The sequence below is a fragment of the Antechinus flavipes genome, chromosome 1 (assembly GCF_016432865.1).
Source record: "Antechinus flavipes isolate AdamAnt ecotype Samford, QLD, Australia chromosome 1, AdamAnt_v2, whole genome shotgun sequence".
Lineage (NCBI taxonomy): Eukaryota > Metazoa > Chordata > Mammalia > Dasyuromorphia > Dasyuridae > Antechinus > Antechinus flavipes.
Genome location: NC_067398.1, coordinates 553,980,140 through 554,005,923, shown reverse-complemented (window position 1 = coordinate 554,005,923; position 25,784 = coordinate 553,980,140). Strand labels below are relative to the sequence as shown.

The 25,784-nt window shown below is 32.4% G+C and overlaps 1 protein-coding gene across 7 annotated transcripts in view; it reads right to left on the bottom strand.

Annotated features, from left to right (window-relative positions):
* MAK (male germ cell associated kinase) overlaps positions 1 to 25,784 on the bottom strand; it is a 68,456-nt gene that overhangs the window by 8,363 nt on the left and 34,309 nt on the right. For 5 of the 7 annotated variants that reach the window (XR_007949392.1, XM_051970697.1, XM_051970692.1 and 2 more), the window contains 5 exons: positions 23,622 to 23,789; positions 19,592 to 19,897; positions 13,682 to 13,854; positions 9,458 to 9,603; positions 897 to 1,028 (listed from right to left, as the gene is read on the bottom strand). Coding sequence is in view for 6 of the 7 variants with exons in the window: in XM_051970697.1 (XP_051826657.1) it covers positions 897 to 1,028; positions 9,458 to 9,603; positions 13,682 to 13,854; positions 19,592 to 19,897; positions 23,622 to 23,789 (925 nt within the window). In the remaining variant the exon portion in view is untranslated. Of the gene's footprint in view, positions 1 to 896; positions 1,029 to 7,917; positions 8,135 to 9,457; positions 9,604 to 13,681; positions 13,855 to 19,591; positions 19,898 to 23,621; positions 23,790 to 25,784 lie in introns of those variants that run through there. The other 2 variants (XM_051970696.1, XM_051970695.1) reach the window with 2 other exon arrangements.

The window sequence follows — 25,784 nt, the reverse complement described above, 5'->3', positions numbered from 1 at the left end:
TATTGCCTCTAGGACGAAATACAAACTCTTAGGTAGGCATTTTAGCCCTTCCAAATCTGGCTCCTGTGTACCTTTCCACACTTATTTTCATATTACTCCATTTCACACACTACATATTTAGTGAAAATGATGTACTCAATTTTTCTACAAACCCTCCATATCTCCCATATCTGTGCCTTTGATTGTCTTGCATGTCCTCAATCTCTGAAATGAACTCACCTTAACTCAGTTCCTAAAATTCTTGATTTCCTTTATTCTCAACTTACATACCCTCTCAAAGGCAGAGGTTTTTTTACCTTTTGTCTTTCATCAACCCCTTTGGCAGTCTGGTAAAGCCTATGGAACTTTCTCTGAGTAATGTTTTTAGATGCATAAAACACAGAATTACAAAAGAAAGCAATTACATTCAAGTATAGCTTTCAAAATATTTTCTTAAGACTTTTAAATTCATGGACCCTAGGATGGGAATCCCCATTCTATCCTGCTATTGTTAGTGCTTTCTCTGGCCTGAAGTTATATACAGCAATCAATGAATATGTTGGGTCTCCCAATAAAACATAAGTTTCTCAATGGAGTGACTTTGTTCTTTTTGTCTTTGTATCTCCAGCACCTAGCAAGGGATCTTACTTATAAAGAGACATTTAGTAAAGAATTATTGAATGAATGAATGAGTTTTGAAAAAGATAAAGAAAAGTCAACCTTTGAAAATGAGTGATTAATATTGGGGATGAATTTGATGTCATTGCACAAGTAAGTCCTAAAAAGATGAAGGTGATGCTTGATTTCATTCCAAAATATCTCTACATACAGTCCACATGTTAAAATCTTGTCAAACGAAAAAATCCTAAGGAAAAAATGGAGGAAAGATTTCTTTTGAGTGTTATCCTCTGCTTTACCTGCATTAGACCTGTTGAAAGCAAGTCCTGCACCAATGGGCCCCAGTGGTTTGGAAAATATAGAATTATTCCAAGTATATGGATTTCCTTCCTTTCCATGGGTCAACAAAGACACATTCTTAGGATTGACACCTTAAAAAGGCAAAACAGTAATTTCAAAGGTTAGAAGGCAAAAATAAATGTTGAAGAACATCATTGAAGAATGATAAAACATGCAATCTCAAACCAAGAATAGAAAGAATTTTAGGTTAAAATGTTTTCAAGTATTGAAAACAGTATCCTCCTTTAAAAAAAACAATAAATTCTATCATAAAATATTCTAGAAACATTCACAAAAAACATTATAAAAATAAAATATTTTAAGACATTATTAGTGCTGGCTCAAGTAAAAATGTTCAACTTTCATAAAATCTCCTTGAAAAAAATTCTATTGTTGAAATTACTTTTTTTTTACAATGATAACAATTTGAAATTACTTATGGGTTTAGTTCATTAAAAATACAAGCAATATTCTCTTAGCTGCAGTAGTAGAAGAGTTTTTGTACCTTTTTTCTAGATATTTGAAAAAAATGACCTAGCTGATTATTTTTTATGAATTTTTCCCAATTAAATGTAAAAATAATTTTTAACATTTAAAAAAATTTTAGTTCTAAATTCTCACCCTCCCTTTCTCTTTTCTCCCTCACTGAGATGGTAAACAATTTGATATAATTTATATATAGTTTGCTGATTCTTTTGAAAGCAGGTTATAGTACTAGTAGATTGAGCATCAGAATCTGAGTTGGAAATAATTTTAAAGGCCCTCTAGTTCACTCCACAGTTGAATAAGAATATTTAGAAAGTTTTTCCTTAATAAATAGAACAAAGAGAACATTGTACACAGTGACAACAAAGATTATGTGATGATCAATTGTGATGAATGTGGCTCTTTTCAACAATGAGGTGATTCAAGCCAATTCCAATAGATTTCTGATGGAGTGAGCCATCTACATCCAAAAAGAAGAATGTGGGGACTGAATGTGGATCACAATATAGTATTTTCACCTTTTTTGTTGTTTGCTTGCCTTTTTTTCTTTCTCATTTTTTCCTTTTTGATCTGATTTTTTATGTGCAGCATGATAAATGTGGAAATATAGTAGAATTGTATATGTTTAACATTAAAAATAAGAAAGTGGTCTTCTATAGTCTTTGAAGATCTCCAGGAAGCAGGAACTTGAGAGTATCCAAGGAAGTCCATAAGGAAGTATGTACTTCCTTATAACATACTAGTTCTGCCATCTAAGACAAGCAGAACAAGTCTATTCCCTCTTCAACTTGACAGACTTTCAAATAATTGAAATAATAAACATATCCTACCTAAGTCTTTTATCTTCCAGGGTAAACATCTGATATTCCTTTGATTTTTACATGGAATTATCTCAAGGCCTTTTTCTATGCTTTGAGACTCTTCCATGTACCAATGTGCCTTCCCAAATGAGGCATCCAAAGTTCAATACAATACTCCAATGTGGTCTGGCTGGGTCCTAGTACTACTGAATTGTCACCTATGTAGTTTTTGACCTCATCCTTCTCTTAATGCAGACCAGGATCACATTAGTTTTTTTTTTTTTTTTTTCCATTGCCATAATATACTGAGCTAAAAGCCCCAGCTTTTTTTTTTAGATAAAATTATGTAACTGCATTTTCTTCATCTTGTACTTGTGAAATCAATGTAAAACTTTACATTTACTTCTATTAAATTTCATTAGTATATTTGACCCAGTTTTCTAGGCTGTAAGAGTTTATTTTGATTCTCTTTTATCCAATGTTAAGTATTTCTTCTAGCACTGCCAATTTGATAAGCATATCATCTATATTTTAATCATTGATTAAAAACCATTAATTTTATTAAGAAAAATGTTAAAACTGTATAGAGTCAAGTACAAAATCCTGGGGCACATCAGAGGAGACATAATTCCAAACTGACATGGAACCATTAATGACTACTCTTTGGTTTTGACCATTCAGCTAATTTCAAACTACCTAATTGTATCATCCAGTCCACCTGTCTGTATCTTTTCCTCAAGAATAGCATGAAAAGTATGCCAAATCATTGCTCAAAAGACCTAGGTAAACTACATTAACATTATTTTCCTGATATACTAGATTAGTAAAATTGTAATGAAAACATCTTTTGATCTGACAAAACCCTTTTTGGAAAAACAACATGGGCTGTTTGAAATCACTTCTTTTTTGCTAGATGTTAACTCACCATCTTTTAATAACATGTTCTAAAATTTTGTTATGATTTCGGGTTCATGACCAAATATCATTCTCTTTTCCTTTTTGAAAATCTCCTTTCCTTTTTGAAAATCTTTCTTTTTTTCTAATCACACATCATCATTTTTATCTTTATGTTTATCCAAATTCATTCCCACTCAAGTTTTTAGATTTTCCTTCATAAACACATTTTAATAATACAAGGAAAGGCAGGGAATAGAGTTAGCTTTAATTTCAAGACCTGGATATGAGCAGACAATTTTCAGATGAAGAAATTGAAACCATTTCTAGTCACATGAAAAATGCTCTAAATCATTATTAATCAGAGAAATGTAAATTAAGACAACTTTAAGATACCACTACACACATGTCAGATTGGCTAAGATGAAAGGAAAATATAATGACAAAAGTTGGAGGGGATGTGGGAAAACTGGGACACTAATACATTGTTAGTGGAATGGATCCAACCATTCTGGAGAGCAGTTTGGAATTATGCCCAAAGGGCTATCAAACTGTGCATACCCTTTGATCCAGTGGTGTCTAGATAAAGCCTATATCCCAAGGGATAGGGAGCCACATGTGCAAAAATGTTGGTAGCAGCCCTTTTTATAGTGGCAAGAAACTGGAAACTGACTGGATGCCCGTCAGTTGGAAAATGTCTGAATAAGTTATGGTATATGATGTTATGGAATACTATTGTCTATAAGAAATAATCAGGAGGATGATTTTATTTATTTATTTATTTATTTGCTGAGGCAATTGGGGTTAAGTGACTTGCCCAGGGTCACACAGCTAGGAAGTGTTAAGTGTCTGAGACCAGATTTGAATTCAGGTCCTCCTGACTTCAGGACTGGTGCTCTATCCACTGTGCCACCTAGCTGCCCCAAGGAAGATGATTTTAGAGAGGCCTGGAGAGACTTACATGAACTGATACTAAATGAAATGAACAGAACTAGGAGATCATAGTACACAGCAACAACATGATTAAACAATGATTCTGATGGACATGCCTTTTTTCACCAATGAGATGATTCAGGCCAATTCTAACAGACCTGTGATGAAGAGAGCCATGAAGAGAGGACTGTGGGAACTGAGGGATGGATCACAACATAGCATTTTCATTCTTTTTGTTGAGGTTTGCTTGTATTTTATTTTCTTATTTTTTTTTTTTTACTCTTTGATCTGCTTTTTCTTGTGCAATAAGATAATTGTATAAATATGTATTCCTATATTGGATTTAACATTTTTTTTTACCATGTTTAACATATATTGGACTACATACCATCTAGGGGAGGAGATGGGGGAAGAAGGGAAAAATGGGAATATAAGGTTTTTCAAGTGTCAATGTTGAAAATTTATCCTTGAATGTATTTAAAAAAAAAAAACTTCAATTAAAAATAATAAAAATAAATTCAAGACCTGGGTTTCAGCTCAGCCACTGCGCCATGGTATGTAACTATGAACAAGCCACTTAACCTCCTAGGGTCTTGAGGCAATTCTCTTAAGAATATAAATTGCAGAAAAGTTGCCAATTTGCACCAATAGGAGGAAATTCCTTACTGAGAGATTCTTCTGTTGATGAAATCATGGTTCTAGTTCCAAAAATTATGCAGTGTTAATTTGCCTCCCAACCCACTCCTTTAAAGTAAGATTTACTTTAGAGACAGTTTTTTTTATGGATCTCAGCCCATCAAATCTCAGTGATATTGTGATATCATGATATCAAGTTTGCTTTCTTGAATTAGAATCTCTAGGTCATTTTGCTTGCTAACTTTTGTTCATTTATCTAGAAAAATGGAGCAGTGAGGTGTTCATTCCTAGCTCATTTTTTGGATTTTGTCTCCTGTGAGCTTCTGGTATCTCTGCTACTATTTTTCATTACACACTGTTAAATTAAGGTCTAAAAGGGTCAGGGAAAAATATTTCTTTTTCAGTTTCAAGCTTTTTATTTAAAAAAAAATTACACACCTTGCAAGATTCCTGGCAAATGTGCTTCAGTGCTTTAAAGAAGCTACATTTTTTATTTTGTTTTTACCAATTTGAGTATTTCCTTAGACAATGCTAATCACAACCCTCATGACTTCTTTTTCTCAAGTAAATCCTCCAAAGAGGATCTACCCAATATCCTAGAGGCCTTTCTGAAGGCCCTTTAAGATTTCATAGGTACCAGTACAGGTACCTTTCTCTTGATGTATCAATAACTCATCTCCTTTTCTGGCCAGATATTTTCTTGGCAATATTTATACATCTGTTTTTATGCTCAAAATAATTCCCTGCTGTAGCTTACTTATGAATACCAAATGTTTGTTTGTTACCCTTTAGGTCTTGAGAAATTTGATTCTTTATAGACTTTGTGTCTCCAGATAGGTAAACTAATTAAATGAGCTGCCCATCTAATTACATGCCATAGTCTGGATAAGAACTATTCCTCAGCCATTTATTTTTTCCTGCTGACCCCTTTTCAAACAAAGAGAATATAATTGAAGAAGTTCTATAATATTCTATTAAATATTTTAAATTATTTTTATTATAAACACAAAAAGTATATCTGTCCAAAAAACCCCCATAGCATTAAAAAAAACAAAATTAATGATCAATAAGCCAAAAAAAAAAAAAAAACTTTTACTCAGTATCTCAAATCTTTCCAAATCTGTTGCACTAATTCTGGCTTTCTTTTATATATATACAATTTATATGCAGTTCTGGTTTATCTTGCTTTTTTCCCTTCAAATAAGTCCTTATATCATTGTTTATCACTTATCATTGTTATGGAAACTTAATATTCTGCCTTAGCTTGGTTTCATGGCAAGTTTTTTGCAGATGTTTTCTGCTCCATTATCCTTTGTTTTGCGAATAAAGTTGAATCACCTTCCTCTGTAATATTTTGTAATTAAATTTATAATATGAGCTGGTATTGTTTTTGACTGCCATGTTTCTCCTCATCAAAAAAAAGTGAGTGGATATTGAATACCCTCTTCAACCAGAATGACCAAGTGTCAGGTATGCTGCAAAGAAAGTTCTTAGACAGGAAAAGATTCTACTACATTGTCTTATTTTCAAAATCAGAGAGAATAAACCTCCATACATCCATGGTACTTATAGACCTAAGTAGAGGTCTTCTCCAATAACCTAAAATGCCACTTTCTGTAGGTCAAAAGCACTGTACTCAGGATTGTCCTAGTTTATGTGTGTATTTTTCATAACTATCTGCATACTGGGATAGTATTACAAGTATGAGTATTTATCACCATTAAATTTCACAGAAATTAATAAAGACGTCTTTTATAGAGATTTTTATTTCCACTTCTTGTTTATATGCCTAATTTGTTCACCCTTTCTGTTTCTTACTCTGTATTTATTTAAACTTTGAAATACTGTATGCATATAATAAGGAAATTTGAAGATACAAAACCAACAGAATCATATAGTCCAACTTTTATAGATGAGGGAAATCAAGATACAGAAAATCTGACTTGTCTATGGTCACAAAGCAGGAAATTATGAGGAAGCCTCAGAATTCATCTAATCTATTGTCCTCTATAATTGTATTGCTGAAAAATGGTAATCTAATCTGTGTTGAACATTCTTAGTATTAGTGAACTCATCACTTTCTCTTGCATCCTTTTTTCATACTAATATCTATGTTCTTATAACTTCTGTATTCTTATAAGAATCTGTCTCTATAAGATTATAGATTTAGGTAAGAATTAGACCTTAGAAGGTCATCTAGTTCAAATGCCTCAGATTATAGATGAAGAATCTGAAGCAAGAGAAATGAAGTAAATTGCCAAGGTAATGCAGACAGCAAATAGCTCTAGCTCCTTAATATCCAGCCTAGCAAACTTTTAATTGAATAACAGGTCTTCTGGGATCAAGCAGAATAAGACTAATTTCTCTTCTACAAGACAACCTTTCAATTATTTGAAGGCAAAGCATGTTCTTTCTAAAGCCTCTTTAGACTAACAATCATTATTTTTTTTACTCAGTCCTAGGAAGAATTCACAATTTTAGTTGTCACCTGCTTCTGGACAGGGCAATTTGTTTACATGTCTTCCTAAAATGTGGTACCCAGAAGTAACAATAATAGTCTAAAACAAAGGCTCCTAACTACTAACCCAGTGCTCTTTCCAATATTTACCATTATTTCCAAAAGCCTTCTTTTATGTGATCAGCCCTAAAAGTATAAGAATCTCTTATTTTTCCCTTAGATATTTTCTATTATTCTCTTGCATTAAAAAAAAAAGTCAGTGAGGAAGAAGGCAGCAATATTAATCACATTAAAATATGGTCCATGTGACTTGTTTTTTTTCTTTTTTGTTGAAATGAATGATTCAGAAAGAAAAAGATTAAGGATTAAAAAGTGGGTAGGAAATATTTTAATATAATAAAATAATGAAAGGAAGCGGAATTAAGAAAAGGAATTAAGATTTGGAGAAAACAAAATAGGGAGGAAAGAGAATAAGGATAGATGCTCTCCTTATTTCAGAACTGATCCTATTATAATGAGATTTAAAATTTATCTAATAATATGTAATGAGAGTTTAGCATATCCTTATTTTTTTAAAATAAAAGTACTATTTTGAGCTCTAAAATATGTTGAAGACAAGGAAGAAGAAACATAGAATGATATTTTGGGAAATAAACTACGATATGGAAAATGATCAAAATTAAGGTAAATGACCTGATTGAAAACACAGTGAAGACTGAGGAGAAAAGACACTGTTCAGGAGAGGAGAAAAGAAGCCATACAACAGTTTGCTTTGTTTCACAGAGAACTCACTTTATTTAATATCTATATCTATGATTTGTAAGACTTTTGACTCTTTCCAGCAGAAAAATCATTTCTTTTCAAAATGTTGACAGATTTTTGCCATCTATGTACTCCAGGACCTCGAGGACTCAGGTAGCCAGCCAGCTATGGAAGAAGGGAAGCTTCAGAACTGCAAGGACATCAGTAAAACCCGTTGTCCTCAATGGACCTTTGGAGAAAATCAGGGGTTCTTGAAAATGGGAAGCTACTCCCAAAGGTTGAAAATAAATACAAATAAATTTGAGTGCACTGTCCTAGAGAAGTTAATCAGTTAATTTGGGGACAAGTTAATCACAAAAATTGATTGCAAATATAATCTGTAGATGTTATATGCAAACCTCACCTTTATGACAATTTTGTCAGGATTTCTTCTATTACCCTTAATAATTCTCTGTCTCTCTTTTTTTTCCCCAAAGAAAATGAAGTTTGAGTTTCATTAGGTTAATTAGGATGCAGGAGGTAATTCTTCCTCACTTGAACCCCAAAGCCTTCTACTACTTTTAGAGGATAGTATAAATCCCTGCCAAAAATTTCAATAACATAAATATAGAAGAAAAACTCCTTGTATCACACTTTAAAGATATATATATATATATACACACACACCCCCACACACCCCCACACACATATTTGTAGATTCAAAACAATTAAAAATATGTTTTTGAAACAGATACATTTTTTCTTCATAAAAATTAAATTTTGAGGAAGAAAGTAATACTTTACATAATAATATCTCTTTTGATAGTACTTATCAATAATAATTTGTACACTATCTATTTTTCCTTTGGATACAAATGAACAAATTACTAGAATAGTTACTTAATGTTACATAGAAGCTTGACTAATTTGAACTACTTGAGTGGAAAGACCAACCTTAAATACACTGAAATAGAAAGTACAAAATATTTTCAAAATATATAATTATAAGGCAATTGTATTATTTTCAAGTAAACACAGTAACTTAGTAGGCTAACTGTTGTTAGCTAGCAAAAAGGGCCAGAGCTATAATGCAACTATCTTGATTCTCAGTTTATGCCTTTAGCTGCATAAACTTGTTTTATTTTCCATCATCCCTGGGATATTATGTTTTTGCATACACATCAACTAATTGCAGAAGAGGCCCAGAAGAACTGATAAGTAAGTGAACTTAGGTAAATTAATTCATCTCTCTATGCTTTATCTGTAAAGTGAGTCCATTGCAGAACTAAATTTATATGAGTCTATGATTCTAAATGTGTTGAGTGGCAGGACAAATATTGCTTACAACTCAAAGTTGTCATTTAGAGAAATCAGGAGTTGTATGTGTGTGTGTGTGTGCGTGCGTGCACACATGCGCATGTGTGTGCATGCATATATAAATCTAAATTAGAATTTTTAAATAAAATGGGAGCAAACATTCTAGTATGAATATATACACACATAGGTGATTCTCTTTTTTTGAATGTAGCTTTCATAAAAATTATACAAGTCATCTAATGTAGTTTTTACTTACCTGGAAGATATCTTGATTGTCTCAAGTAGTACTGTTTGGCAGCTGAACTGGATGACAAGTTAGGATCATTTTTTAAGAAAGCAGCAGGCAAACTCTTATTTTCTCCTCCTGTCTGACTGGAGCCTGAGGGGATGAGTTCTGGTACACTGAAAATAAATATGTAAAAGAGTATCAGAGTATACAAAACAAAAATGCTTTTTTCTTACTCTTCATAAATCCTTTTAAGAATATTTTGCTTTGTTTTTAACACTGATCTTATATTTCCATCTTTACAGCTACTTCCCTATGGATTTAAGCTGGTCTAGCCCTTGATAGCCCTTAAAAGACAACAGCTATCATATTTTCCCTCCCACCCCCACCCCAACTCCCTCTCTCCACTGAATATCTTATCCAGGCTAACCATCCCATTCCTTTCAATGATACTCACATGGTCTGACTTCAAGGCCATTGACCACCCTGTAAACCCTTTCCCTGAACACTTTTTTTCATCTTATCAATGCCCTTCACAAAATAAGTATGGTGTGTCAAACTAAACAGAAAACTGCAGAGGCAGTCTGGGAAGGACAATGAAACTATCTCCTCCCCTCATTGCTGGAGACTGTGCTTCTCTTAGTGAAGCCCAAGGGTCAATCAGCTTTTTTGTTGTCAGGTCACACTCTTGACCTAAGTTATTAAGTTTATACCCCACTAACATCCACAGATCATTTTTAAACAAATTATTGTTTATCCAAACTTCTCCAACGTGTGTTTGTGAAGTTGATTTTTATAGCCCAGTGTTAAGATTTTGACATTTCTTCTTAATCAGTTTCATTTTATTATTCATGAAGCCCTTTTTGCTAGCTAACAAGTTAGCCTACTAAGTTACTGTGTTTACTTGAAAATAATACAATTGCCTTACAATTATATATTTTGAAAATATTTTGTACTTTATATTTCAGTGTATTTAGGATTTAGGGTTGGTCTTTCCACTCAAGTAGTTCAAATTAGTCAAAATATCATTCATTTTCATTTCAGTCCACTGTTGTATCTTATCTTCAAGCTCTAGCCCAATCCTGTTTCTGTCACACAGAGTATAGTTAGTTTTTCTCCCCAGCTTTATGTCATCTGCAGTTTCAATAATCATGTCCTCTATTCCTTTATCCAATAATCTTCATGAATTCTACTGGAGTACTCTTCCAAGTTATCTTCAAACTTTTAATGACTAATCTTTGAGAATGAATATTTAGTCAGTTCTAAATTCACCTAGCTAAACTACCATTTGGATTATTTCTCTCCATGTTTTATATAAGAATAGCACATGAGGAATTACCAAATGGTCTAAAAAGTGGCAAGATATAGCTACAATATTCACTTGACTTACCAGGTAAATAACTGTCAAAAAAGAAAATAAGTTTATATGACCTATATATGATAAAGCTATGTTGGCTTTTTGTGATCACCAAGATGAGATATTTGTGAATGTCCTAAATGAATAACAGCTTTATTATAGAAAGCAGCTAGGTGATGCAGTTGACAAGAGTGCTTGATCTTGAAGTCAGGAAGATTTGAATTTAAATCTAGCCTCAGACATTTATTAGCTGTGTGATTCTGGGCAAACCACTTACTTCTGTCTACCTCAGTTTCCTTAACTCAGGGTTATTACAAAAATCAAATGAGGCAATATTTGTGAAAGTGCTTAGTAGAATACTTCATATAAAGGTATATAAAGCTTATTTTCTCTTCCCTCCCCATCTTTTTCTAGACATTTAGTCATTCCTTTAATCATTCCTTTAATTAAGCATTCTAGTGCTTTATTAGAAACTGAAGTCAAGTTCACCTGTCTTCTAAAATCTGGAGACTTATATTCTTCTCTTTTTTGAAAATCAAGAACATTTTTATCTTTTCTAACCTCTTTTCCATACTGTTTCTAAAACCCACGGCCAATGGAACAACAATCACATTTTTGTAAGTACCATAGGATATAATTTACCTCAGCTAAGAGGCTTCACTTCATCAGGAGGAGCCAGATGCTCTCTCACTATCTAGTGACCATTATTTTTTCCAATTAATCTTAACTGCCATCTTCCTTCATAAAACCTTCCCTAATCTCTCCCTTGTCCTCAGCTGGGTGTAATTTTGCTCTCTTTCCTCTGAACTCTCTTAACATTATAATTATGCAGCAATAAATTATTTTAAAGTAATTTGATTTCATGTATTTATCACTCTTTGATTATAAAATCTTTGAGAATATGAACTATGCCTTTTTCACTGCAGCACTTAGTACAGAGCTTTGCATTCAGTAGTTTCTCAATATATTTTTGTTGAGTGAATTATTAGCTCAATATTATAAACTTATTGATTATCTGAGGGCCTCTATTACTGTCTAGTTATCTTTTATGATCAAGTTTATAAGGGATACTATAACAATGGAAAAATGTATGTTCAATTGAGTTAGAATTAGAAAACCTGGGGTTGATTCTATTTCTATTATTTACTAATTATATAACAGTAAATTGTCTGAGCCTATTTTACTATCTGCAAAAAGGAGATGATAAAACTCATACCACCTTTTCACAAGGTTTTTGTAAGGATATCAAATGGGATAACTTTAAAATATTTGGTAATAACTATGTGCTACTCAACATGTGTTTATCTGAATACTGGCCATATATTTAGAAATTTTCAAAACATAGTGGAGAATTATCCTAAACCAGCACGAAGCATGGTTCTTGCTTTCAAAGAATTTACAACCCCAGACTTACAAGGTATATACATATCAAACAATTAAGAGAATGGTGTTAAACTTTTGATTCTTGTTTTTGATTTGGGAGTGGGGTGAGAAGGAGAAGGGAACAGGGAGCAGGAATAGTAGATTGTGATATAAATTAGAGAAGTTTATCCATTCTCACTTTACCATAGTGTAGTGCATGGATTACCACCTTCAAAATCTAAGTATCAAATCCTGGTTTGGGAAGGACTGTCCTATTTCTCCCTTCTTTACCTTCTTTCCCATTCTTCACCCCTCTCCAAGGGAAATTTAATAAAATTCAATTAAATGAGAATTGTGTAGGTTTTGAAAAAATTCCTACAATTTGTTGAAAATATAATTCAAACACAAAACCAACTTCTCAGTAGTTTCCTGAACTTTCTTAGGGAGGAAAAAAATAAATTTAACTTGTATGTAGGTAAATGAGAGATGAACATGTTATCTATTTAAAAACTGCCTTAATCTCAATCCTGGTTAGCAACTTTCCCTTTACTGAATTTTCTCATCTGAAACCAAAAAACTAAAAAAAAAAAAAAAAAAAAAAGGAAAAAAGTAAACATCACAGTCAGCATTCTCTGTGAATTAAGATTTATATACACTAAATGTATATATTTTTAAAAAGCCAAAACCACAGCAAACCAGGATTCAAACTGGGCAACCTTAGGTTTTCAAGGCAGCAGCCCATATACTATATGATGGCAAATAGCTGTTGGACAAGCTTCCCTAACTTGTATCATCCCTTTTCTCATTGCCTTCTCTTGAGTACCTAGAAGAAAAAAAATTAAAAAATAAATTTACTAAAGTAAATACCCTTCCATGAGTCTCAATAATATTTAACTCCTCTTTCACTTCACACAGTGTCTTCCATTTAACTTGCTAATTAAGAAAAAGAAATAGCAAAGATCAAAATTTAAAAAAACATTTCAGCAAAAGTTGAAAAATTTTCCAAAAGATTTCTAATCTGTTTCTCTGCCACATTAGGGTGGGGTTCATCTGCTTATTTGCTAATAGTTATGCCCACTGTAAAGAAATTAGGAAATGGGACGTAACATGTATTGTATATTTTGTGAGTCACAGAGCTTAATTTAGAATATCTTTTAAAGGTTTATTTAAAAAAAAAGTCAGTTGTAAATCTTATACTACATTTAGCTTAAATTTATTATATAATATCTTTAACAAAAAAATTACAAAACAAAAACTACTGGATAACAGTATCAATAATTAATACTTTTTTTTAAAAAATGGTATATGTTAGAAGTAAATATTCCTGCTCAGTAAGAAATACAATGAAATCATTTAGCACAAAACCAAATGAAAATAACGGCTGTTTTTCAATTAGCCAAAACTTACTGAAGAACCAATTGGATTTAGGGCCTGGATATGGGAGATAAAAAGAGAAAGAAAACAATCTCCAAGAATCTTTTCTTAAAATAGCCATTAGCTAAAACAACCTTCAGTTGTTGCAATGGAAGCCTTACCTAAATATCAAATCCTTTTTCTTCTTTTCTTTTGGAACAGAGATACTGGGCTTCTTGGAATGTGAGACTCCAAAATCAGAGTCGTCAATATCTTCCCAACTATCTCCAGTCTTGAACACAGTCTGACCCCAACGCCTTCTACCACTTTTATGACCCACTGCAACATTGTGCTTCTGTAGTAAAACAAAACAAAAAAAAAGTCATGTTAATCATAATCTTCTCATATTTATTTAGTCCTTTAGGTTTACAAAACACTTGTCTAATAACGATCCTAATGAAGTAAATAGTTAAAATGAAACTTTTATAGGTGAAGAAACTGAGTTCAATTTGAGTGCTGGAAGGGGGAGTATGAGCCCAATTCTCTTGACTCTAGGTATCATATTCCTCTCAATACACTGCATCTGCCTTTTATAATTAACAAATATTTATTGAACACCTGTTATTGTAAGATAATGTGCTGGATATGGAGGATTTTTATCTTCAATTAACTCACAATCAAGTTAACATAAGAATAGGCAAAAAAAGAGACTAAACTATCTAGACAACAAGCATTAGAGGAATTAAGAAAAAAGAAAGATCTAAGTTAGAGTAACATGGAAGAAATCAATTTTGTATTACCTTCAAAGAATGAATAGTACACAAAGAAATGGGAAATAATATTACATAGGAGTAGCCCTGTGAGAAAATATAAGCTGGAAGAACCATTCTCCAACATATCAGTGGTCAAAAAATATAAATACTTTACAAAAGCAAAAATCAACTACCATAACCATACTCCATATTTCATTCATTACATATAGGAATATTCTTTCTGCCATTGACTACATACTGATATATGCTGCTCAAGAATGCAATTACTTGGTCAAAAGATATGTACATTTTAGTATTTTTTATATTGTCCCAAACTGTTTTTCAGAATATTTGGACTAACTTGCAGTTTCACCAGTAGTGTAGTCAGCTTGTTCCACCACTGCCCCTCTAGCAACTAATATTTTAAAAATCATTTTACTAATTTATTGGGTCCTAAATAAAACTTCAGAATTGTTTTATTTTCATTTCTGTTATTATTAGTGATTTAGACCATTTTCCACAGTTGTTAATAATGTGCAATTCCTCTTTAGAAAATTCCTTGTTTACATCCTTTCTCCATTTATTTACTTTATATTATATATTAATATATTATATAATATTATTATGTATTAATATGTAAGTCATATGTATTTGTATCAATTCCTTATATATTCTTAGATGACATATTTTATCAGACATATATAATGTAAAAGTTTCCCCCCATGCTCCTCAAATAAGAATATAGATTGTCTTATTTGTACTTTTTTTATTAGTACCAAATCTTTTAAATTTTACATAATCGAAATTGTCCACTTGGTCTTTAATGATCTCTCTTTCTTGCTTGGTTAAAAATTTGCATGCTAACATTAAATCTGAAAGACATTTCTTTCAGTTCTCCTTTATTTTTATGATATACTTTTTCACATTTAGGTCACATATATCTTGAGAGTTTCCTATGAAATATAGAATATATATATGTACATATATATATATATATATACTTATATATACAATATGGAATAAGATTATGGCATAAAACTTAATTTCTATTAAACAGCAGCATTATACATTATACATTAAAAAGAAGATATATTAAAAATAAGAAATCCAGAAAATAGGAGAGGAGAAAGCATGGCAGAAAAAACTTGATTGAAGATCAAAAGGGGAATACAGAGAAACATCACCTTCACAGAATAATATATAACACCTAGGAAGGAAGATGAAATAGATGAGGGAATTCAGGAAACATATCCAAAACCTGAGATGAGAATATGGAATAGTAGGAATTAGAACCTTCAATCTGCTAAAGATATATCTCACTGCCAAAGGTAAAATATATAATTATTTCTTAATTAAATAGTATTTTTTTTCCCTTTAAAGAAAGAATAAAGGAAAGTCTACTCTGTATGTGATTTTCACCAAAAAGAAGGAACTGATTGCTGGGGTAGAAATGAGGAGAACTCTGGTAGTAAATGAGAACTTCATTTAGAATTTGTGATAGATTGGAAGCATGGAGTCAGAGCAAGTGTAGAGCATGAGAATACCTTTCTTGTGGCCTTTGTATTGAAGACCAGCCCCTGGGATTTTACTATCCTGTGGGCCCCACTGTGTACTCCCTTTGGGAGCTCTCATCTTAGTCCTTCTATACTCCTAGAAGTGGGAATTGACTGTTTTAAGATTTATGAACATGACAAATCAGGATCTTTGATTGCAATTGAAAACAGAGGCCTTGCATCCAGTTTGAAAATTCTAAAGTCACATGGCTCCCTGTGTATATTTTTTAAGACCTTCTGCTTCCATCCAAACCCAAGTCCATTGAATATAGAATTTATTTTCTCAGGAGCATTTTAAATTATAATTTGGGGGTCTTGAGAAACATTCTTGTTTCATTCCTGTACCCCTTCTCCATTCCTCTTTTTTAAAGAGGTTTTAGCAGGTAGGTTATAAATCACATTGGGCAGGTGGCAGAAAGAACAGTAGGGTTGTCAGACTGCCATTGAATCATGATATAATATTTTAGATTATAAACCCCTATACCTATCCCCACATCAAAGATTTAAGATGCAATAAGGAACTGTTTACAGGCTTTTCATGAACCCCCTTCTAGACCTGTAATTGGAAATAGGTCGTTTATATTGTAATTAGTGCAAAGCAACAGTACTTTGAATGTTCTCTGCTTTATGATTAATGAATAAAAATAGTGGTCATAAGCTAGCTTCAGAGTGGAGGCTTTTGGGAAAGGGAAAGTGATTAAAGGTGTCAGACCCTTTTTCCAAAAGCTCTTTTATTTGAAGACAGTTTTCTGTTTTGAGAATGGCAGAAATTAACTTCGTCACAAAACCATTCCTTGGGGGCACAACGGACATTCTAAATCTTAAAAAAAAAAAACACTCGTGATGATGGAAGTTGTAAGTGGCTCAGTTAATTCTGGGAATCAGGGGAGGGACTTTTCCAAGTCTTTTGTGCCTGATTTTTAATAAAGATCACATATGCCTGCAGTTACACAGGTATTTAAAGAATACTCGATGAAATTCTAGCCCAGAAGGGCATCTGCCAAAATCCTTAATTTTTGTTTTGTTTTCAACATATGATTATTCCTAATATTTTTGTGCTTTTACCTTTTCTCTTTTCTACTCTTCCATGTGTGAACAAAAATATGTCAATGTTTTTGTTGTTAAAAAAATAGAATTTGTGATAGAGAAATAAGAAAAGTTAGCAATGATATGGTATGCAGCCTAAATATTTGTGATTTCAGGGTTCAAAGAAAAATAGTGAAGATCCCAATGAGTTCATTAGAAGTAAGGATAAAATGGACTCTCAAGATTTAATTAATTTAATTATAGCTACAAAGAAAGACAAGTACAATTAAGAATTACAGGCAAAGTCATAGAAGACTGATAATGTACAAACAACTCTTAACATATTTAAAAATATATATATAGAAGCTGGATACAAAGGAAGATATGAATAATTTTTTTTAAAAACACAGTATGGCTATTTAAGGATATGTTAAGAGCACTGAAATTTAGAATGAGGTGAGGCTGATGAGGTAGGTAAAGCACAACAAAAAACTAGTTTTTTGTCATATAAATGTGATGTTGCTTGGAGTAGATAGGGCAAGATGAACTAACAACAGAGGAAAGGCAGAACTACTTAACTCATACTTTATATCTATATTCTCTGCTGAAGCACAAATAAGTAATGGAAAATAAAACAAGATAAATAAGGAAACAGCAAGAGATCATTTAACTGTTGTATATACTTGAACAGAAAAGAATTCTCTCTAAAATACACTTGACAGGTAGTCAACTGGCCTTTGCTTAAAGATCACCAGTGAGATTAAGGGACTGAAAGAACTCAACAGATTTGATGATTAAGTCACTATCAATGACCTTTGAAAGATCAAGGAGAATATGAGATATGCAGAAGAGAGAGGAAAAAAAGTGCTGACTTGTTTTTAAAAGGCAAAAAAAAAAAAAAATTAGTCTTTGCTAGTTGTATGCCAATGAGCTTGACCCTCATTTTTGGCAAAACTCTAGAATGTGTTATTAAAGGAATTCTCAATGGACCAACCAATGCAGGACAAAGGCCAGGAAATTTGGAATGAGAACTTGGGCTGAGTCACATCACAGCTCAACAGCTACATGATCCCTCAGCAAATAATTGAATTCTTCTAACTGCCAGTTTCCTTGTGTGTAAAGGGGGCTAATAATAACATATAATGTACAATCTTGTTTTGAAAATCAAATGAAATGAGATTTACAGAGCACTTTGTAAACTTTAAAGCTCTATGTAAATTTTAGCTATCACCAACATTACCAGCGCTCTTCTCCTCATTATCATCACTATCATCATCACTAATTAATTGTTATTACTGCTGAGTGACTAGTTAACAATTATGATTATGTACTTACAATGTGCCTGGAGAGAAAAAGGGTAATTGCAAAGAGTCAGTTATGTCAAAGGAGGAAGGTAAGATTGGCCAACAGTTTATCTAAAAAAGGACTGTAATTTGTAGTGGATTATAAGTCAACAGTGACAGTTCTGTTTTCTGTTCTGAGAAGGGCACTAATAAGCTGAGAATTTTCAGAGGGGTGCAAAGAGGAAACACATCATGCTCTATACAGACTGAAGACACTGGGGATATGTACAAGAGAAGAGGAGACTTATGGGATTGAGATTGCTGCCTTCAAGTAAATGAAGAATAATTAGCCCTGTTCCACATGGCCCCCAAAAGAATTAAGAAGTTGCAAGTTTAGTCTTGATAATAAGGAAAATTTTCTTAATAATCAGCACTACATAAAATCAGAATAGGCTGCCTCAGAAGGTAGCACATTCCCATCATGAAATATGGTATGATAAACTTCCAGATAGAGAAACGGGAATTCTTGTTCAGATATGGGCTAGAAAAGATAGTATTTGAGGTGACTTCCAGCATTGAGAATCTGGGATTCTTTGATTAGAAAGGAATGGATGAATTTGAATGATATAATAAAAAAAAAAAAAAAACAACTTAGTGACAACAAGATATGGAAGAGGAGAGATTGGAAGGACTCACAGTTAACTAAAAATATATATCTGGATAATTAAGAAAAAAATGTTATGACTAATGGAAAAGCAGAGTCTGGGAGAGAAAGCTACTCTTGAGGAAGGGATAAGCAATTTAGTTATATACATTTTGAGTTGGATAGAAATGAGGGATATTTAATTGGGTATGGTTAGGAGGTAGATGGAAGTAAATTTTGAAGTAATCCACATAGAAATAAGAGTTGAAACTACAGAAAAGATTTCTAATTTCTTTGTGGGAAAGAGAATGAGAACCAAGTCTCTGGAAATGTAGTTAGGGGAGAGGAAGAAAGGCATTCAAAGAAAATATTAAAAATAAAATTTGATACTGCATATTGTATAATTCAGAAAACATCCTCTAAGCCAGTTGATAGTTGGAAACAATATAAAATAGATACAAAATTAATTTAGTACTCAAGAACTGAATTCTTTAAAATTATAAAATTAAAATTTAAAATTCTTTAATTTTTTTAAAATTTGCATCTCAATTACTAATTGCTTTTTAAAAATGTATAGAGGTTTTTATTAGTTTATTGCTTTCCAATGTCAGGTTTCTGTTTTGATTTTCATACTTACATGGCAGAAGAATAGTATGTTTTTTCCCCCAATGGATATTTATTTAAACCCACAAATTTGTTAAGTTTGTCTTTTGGACAGGAAATACTTTTAATAAAGGATTGGCACATATTTTCTAAGGTTTTTTCAGGGTCTGACAACAAAGCTCTGACAACCTCACTAGTAAAACTATTTCATTTTGTTAATCCAACTACTTACAGGTGATGTGTTTTTGATGATACTTGGGAATAATGGTTCTTGATGTTTTTGTTGAGGCTGTTGTTTTGAAAGCTGCTGGGCAGGCAAGTTCTGTGATAGCTGAATTGGTTGTAGTGGCTGATGGGTAATTTTTTGTTGGGGATGTGACTGGGCCTGGTCATCTGGTGGAGGTTTAAGTTCTAATTCAACGAAAGATTGTTTTGACTCCATTGGTTGAAACTGTTTATTCACAGATTGTTTTGGTTCCAAGTACTGTGGAGGAGGGCCTAATATTTGACCAACTTGAAAATATGGATATTTCAAAGCCTGAAAAAAGACAGAAAACATTAAATCAACATATGAAAAACTTATATCATAATAACAGATAGCATTTAGAAATCCCTGTAAGCTTTGCAAAGTGCTTTACATATGTCATCTCATTTGTAAATGTAGCATTTGTCATGAATTCAAAACTCTAAAAATTTAAAGAGCTTAATATATAGCTTGTCAAAATCGGTTGATTTTCTTATTACTTTAAGTTAGATGTGATAGTTAATGACATATTGATCAATATTGATTAAATAATCAAGTCAGTTTTGACTTTCAGAAAATCTATGCAATCTATAAAAACTTGTAATTTGAATATTCAGTTTCACTTATTCATAATTTTCATTATTTTAAGTATCATAATTGCCAACATTTGTAAACTATGAGTAAATAACATGCACAACACTGACTTAATATGAAGATGCATTAAAATAAGAAGGATTTTCATAGGACAAAAGAAAAACTAAGATTAATATTTTTTGTAATTAAAAAAAAGACCAAAGGCAATATTCAGATTCAGAAGGGGACACACAAACTTCAAAAAAAGTTTAACTTTTTAAATATGTTATAATATTGTTTTGTTTTACTCTAATAAAGTATATCTTTATTAAAGAACATTCAAATCTGAGTCTGGATTGAAGATTTACTCCATATTTTCTTTGTTAATTGGTATTTCTTATAACTATATTATTATAGAACTAATAATTTTTAAAAGTACACTTTGCAAATTCCAAGGACCTCTTATTCTGTGGAGTAGAGCTTTTGAGACATCATGGTAAGATCATTCAGAATACCAATTCTCTGTATGGATAAGAAGGACATGAAGTAATCTATTCCTAAATTCTTCCTCACCTATAAAAAAATAAGGTGACTATTAGTTTTTCTGTTTCCTGAACAAAGAGAAAATAGCATTGCTTTCTTGGCAACTAGAATCTGCTAGCAGTGGGAAAGAGGCGCCAGGAGTGAAACAAGAGAGGAAAGAACAAAGGCAGCTAAAGGAGGAACTTTACCTATCTCTTCTGAACTAAGAGCTCAGAGTCCATGAAGACTGAGAACTATTATTCCCTGCTAATTTTAGGGTTATTTATAAATAACACTGGTTGGAGAAGTGGTTTGGGAAAATGAGTCTAATCTGCATTACTTTATCTTCTCTTGCAGAGAGACAGTTCTGAGTGCTTTACATATTTATTTTTTTTTGTTTTTTGCTGAGGCAATTGAGGTTAAATGACTTGTCTAGAGTCATACGTTAACTGTCTGAAGCCACATTTGAACTCAAATCCTCCTGACTTTAGGACAGGTACTCTATCCACTGCACCATGTAGCTGCTGCTACATATTTACATTGCAATTCCTAAGACTGAAATCTAAGGATATCATGTTACCAAAAAGTCCAGGACCACCCTTTGGGGAAGAGATAGGGTACAGGAGGGTTACTCAAAAGCAGGGATCAGTACCTTTTGAAGTCACTTTGACTTCATCTGCTATTTTCCCAGTTAAGGGATACAGGTAACTTAATTTTTGCTAATTTATCAGGAAAAGAGCCCATAAAGGACTAATTGAAGAGACCGGGCTATTTGGGAGGTTCTCTGTACAATGTATATAAAGTATAATATAAATTTAGAATAATGCAAGAAATACAAATGTACAATCTGAAGCAATGGAGACTGTACAAGGTATATTTTTTTAAACCTACAAGTCTGCAGAGATTCCATCAGATACAGATAATTGTTTATAAACACTAAAAAAATAGTTCAAACAACTGAAATAATAAAGAAAACAAAGAAATTATATAAATTGCATATAAAAATAAAATTGTTCATAGTAATTTTAAAATATGATTCTATGAGGACAAGAGAGCCTTTTTCTTTTCATTATATGGATAAACTAGTGATAGATCACATAATACATTATTATTAACACCTGAAAATAGTTACTGGTGCAATTCATTTAATATTTGAAACTTCCTGAAATTAAATAATAACATAGAGTATTCTTGAATTTTTTATTGCAATATATTTGCATTGACAAATATTTCCCTCATATAGAAATAATTTTGATAATTCATGCATGTAGTAATCATCTAATCTGGTAAATATTGATATTAAATAAATAAATTGGCAAAGTAGTATGCTAGGACTTGGGGCCAAAATACAAAATTTGGCTAGAACAAGGTACCTGGCCAAATGATACTCCACAATGAAGTAGGAGAATAAAACAAAACCAGAGATAATCATAATAGTCAATGAAACATGATAAATATAAATGATTTTTATGAAAAGCTAAGTATCTAGGTATATAAAATAGGTATATAAATCAGACTTTTTACTGATAATAAGTCACAAAAATTTATTTTAAAACAATTCTTTGGTATACATATAATTTTACCATTTATTAAAGGCAAATATAAAAGCAAATTTGCATACTAATGAGATGGATGTGCTCATTTATTTTTACAGAAGAATTAAATCTTGGCAGAACATTTAATATTTTTCCCTCTTTCTAAATTTTTTGCAACCCTAACATTCACTTACTTGACTCCATATGGAGCTAAGATCCAGAGTTTAAGAAGTTTTGCTTTTAAGTAATAGATTAGTGTTTTGACTTATCTTAAAAGGAAAATCCTTCTGGGTAAAAAGTTAAGTGTTTTCAATCTGTATCTCCTGCCAGAACTACAAGTGAAAGGGGAGGAGGAGGAAGATGAAGGTAGAATGAAGAAGAACTACAAAAAGTGAAGAAAAGTCATCAATAACAGAAAATAGGTTAGATCACTGAAGAATGACTCAGAACAGTATAGAAGGGGGAACTTAGAGGCAATGAAGGATGAAACTGAGGGAAGAAAAGAGACTTAGAGGGAGGCAACAGTATATTTTTACTCTCAGATAACAAAAAATTAAATGCTAAGAAGCAACATAGAAGCACCTCTTTTATTTTTTGTCTCATGTACTGGAATTTAGGTTCTGCTGCTTCTGTCTAATGCTGAATTTTGAGCATTCCTCTTAGCTTAATCCTCAGAATCACTTTTTTTTCTAGGTCCCTTAAGCAGAAAAGTCATACAATTTTAAGAGACTATGGATTGATGTGATTAAGAGTATGCCAAATTTGCAAATGCCAAGACAGACACCCTCAGCACAGAATACTAAGGGAGGATACTGCCCTTCTCCCTTACTCCATGTTACCTCTCTGTGAGGATGTCAGAAACAGAAATTCTTGCATGCTTAGTGGCATTGTAGGGAATTATAATTCTGTTATGAATGAAGGACTGGATCCTCTCAAAATTGCATTATATCTCTATGAAACAACAATAAAAATTCCACCCTAAAATTATAAGGCAGGACCAGTCTTGTGCAGAGAGGGAGTTGGTCATCTATATAATGTGATTTGAAGTATATACCAATCTTCTTTCCTAATCTGAAATACTTCTTTCAAAGGTTGCCTAAAATTCTATTATTTCTGTATTGAGCAAAGGTCATTCTCTAGGCTTCTCTTTTTAAACAAAAATTTCCCTAGCAAAAGAGAAGTATAATCACACAATCATAATATTCATTCAAGGGCAGGTCTCTTCAGAGTTCTGAAACCTGAAGCCTTTACAATTAAAAGATTTCATAATTTGGTCAAAATCAGTTCTGCTATAAAGAGGCATAAGATACATGTATTGGAAAGGCATTAGTTGAAAATGTGTTAAAGAATGGAATTTAACACAAATGTGAGAGAAAAAGTCATTATACCTGGCTTGCTGTTGGCCGTTTTTTAGGGTCCCAATTCAGCATATCGCCCATAAGTTGTATAGCTTCACTACTTGCATTGGGAATTAGGGTTTTCAAATTTATAGGAACACATTGTGGAAATCGGAAATTCATAGAGGATGCAAGTTGATATCCTTCTGGCCAGTCACTCTATTTAAAAAAAAGAAGAAGAAATAGACGCAGTCTTTTTTTCCTTTTTTTCATTTGGAAATCTAATAGAGATCCAAAGCCAATATATATATATATGTAAATTATATGTCTCATTTTGCCACAAGAAAGAGCTAGCAATAAAAATTAATCATATTACAATGAGTGTTTTTTAATTTAGATAATATTTATGCAAATCAATGAGCAAGTAGAGTTTTGTTATTTTTTTTTTTTTTAAGCAAGTACCAGTGTTGAGAATTCCCAGTGAGGAAATTCTCCGTGCTAATGCAGATGAGCAATATTTTACAATTTAGAGCATCAGAGAATTGTCTGCAGTACTTTGAGGTTAAGTGACTTGCTCAAGGATAGCTGTTTTAGGATTACAGAATTAAGCAGAAAAAAAAAAGTCAAAACAAAACTAGTTTTCTCATGAATGAAATGTGATTATGATGGGGTATAGTTTCTAGGGGAAATATACTAAAGTAATCTTGAAGTCCCTTGACCTTAAGAGTGCTATTGTTCTAACGATCTGTCAATAATTCTCAAATCTCCTGGCCTTACGAATATAATAACATAGTTACAATCTGTTGGTCAGTGATAACCAAGTTCCTGAGACAATAGTAAATAGACCATCCCTCAAATTTACTTGTAAGCCTCAAAATTAGCAAATATAAATAACATGAAGCTCTGGTCTCTCTTACTTTTTCTATAAATTTGTCGTCTTGCCCTAGTTCTTTGCTAAATCCTTTTAGGAAATTAGTCTGTTTCAACTGGTATGACAATTGTGGTGTTTTTTCCCCTTCCCCTTCCTGCATGCCACTTGATATCTTCTTAGCTACACTATGCTTCCCAACCCACTTCTCCTTACAGCTAACTCTTTTATGTGCTAAATTCCTTTCAGGATTTAGCCTGCCAGCTAAGGATATACCCCAACCTCATGGGGTGCTCTCTTTCTACTGGGTTAATTGTGAGTTACATTGAGGAACTTGTCTTTTATATTCTTTCCCACTCTATTTCATATTTATAATTCCTGGTGAGTATTGTATCCCTTCATTTTCACTGTTCTCTAAATAAATCTACCTTTTGCCAAAAAGAATAGCCATTGTGACTTCTTCACATGACTGAACCCCATTTTTTCATCAATTGTAACATAATTAGAATCATTTTCATGCAGGGTTTGTTGATGTCAGTTTCATTATGTATAAGATCACACACTACCTTACATTTTTTTTTCTGAGAACTATATTTTTGAAAACCTAGCAAAAATCTAAACATATTAAAATCAACCAGGGTGCCTAAAACCGAAATCAACAGCAAAAGTGTATATTCAAGAATTTAGTAAATACTTTCTAGGTTATATATTTTCTGTGCTTTTACTGAAGACAATAGAAGTAGCACCTTAATCCTTACTAACCAAAAATAGTTAAGAGAGTTATTCTCTCAGAAGTCCCCAGTGACCTCTTACTTGTTAAGTCCTTTTTCCTATCCTTGTTCTCCCTGACCTATCTTTATTTTTTTATATTTTGGCCCACTACTTTCCTTTGGTCCGCTCTCTTCTCTTAGAGGGGATGAGTTTGAGAGGTGGAAAGAACACTGAGCTGGTCAAGTAATAGATATGTCATGGGCAAGTCATCAAATCTCCCTGTGACTCAGTTTCTTTATCAAAAAAAAAAAAAAAAGAAGATTGAACTACATGATTTTTAAATTCCCTTCTAGCTCTTCATTGAATATGTCAAGCCACTCCTCTCCTGGCTTCTCCTTCTTCTCTTAAGATGCTTTATGTGGCCCAGGCCTAGCTTCTCAGAGAGCTTTACATTTTTTCACTTGACAATTTCATCAATTTCTATGACTGGGACTTCCAGGTTGAAGAATTCCACAACTTATCTTCAGCACTTACTTAAGTCTTTTGAACTTTTAGACATATAACTGCAACTACTGGCCGGCTTCACAGGCACCTCAAATGCAGCATATCTCAGATCTAACTTCGCTAAACCTGCT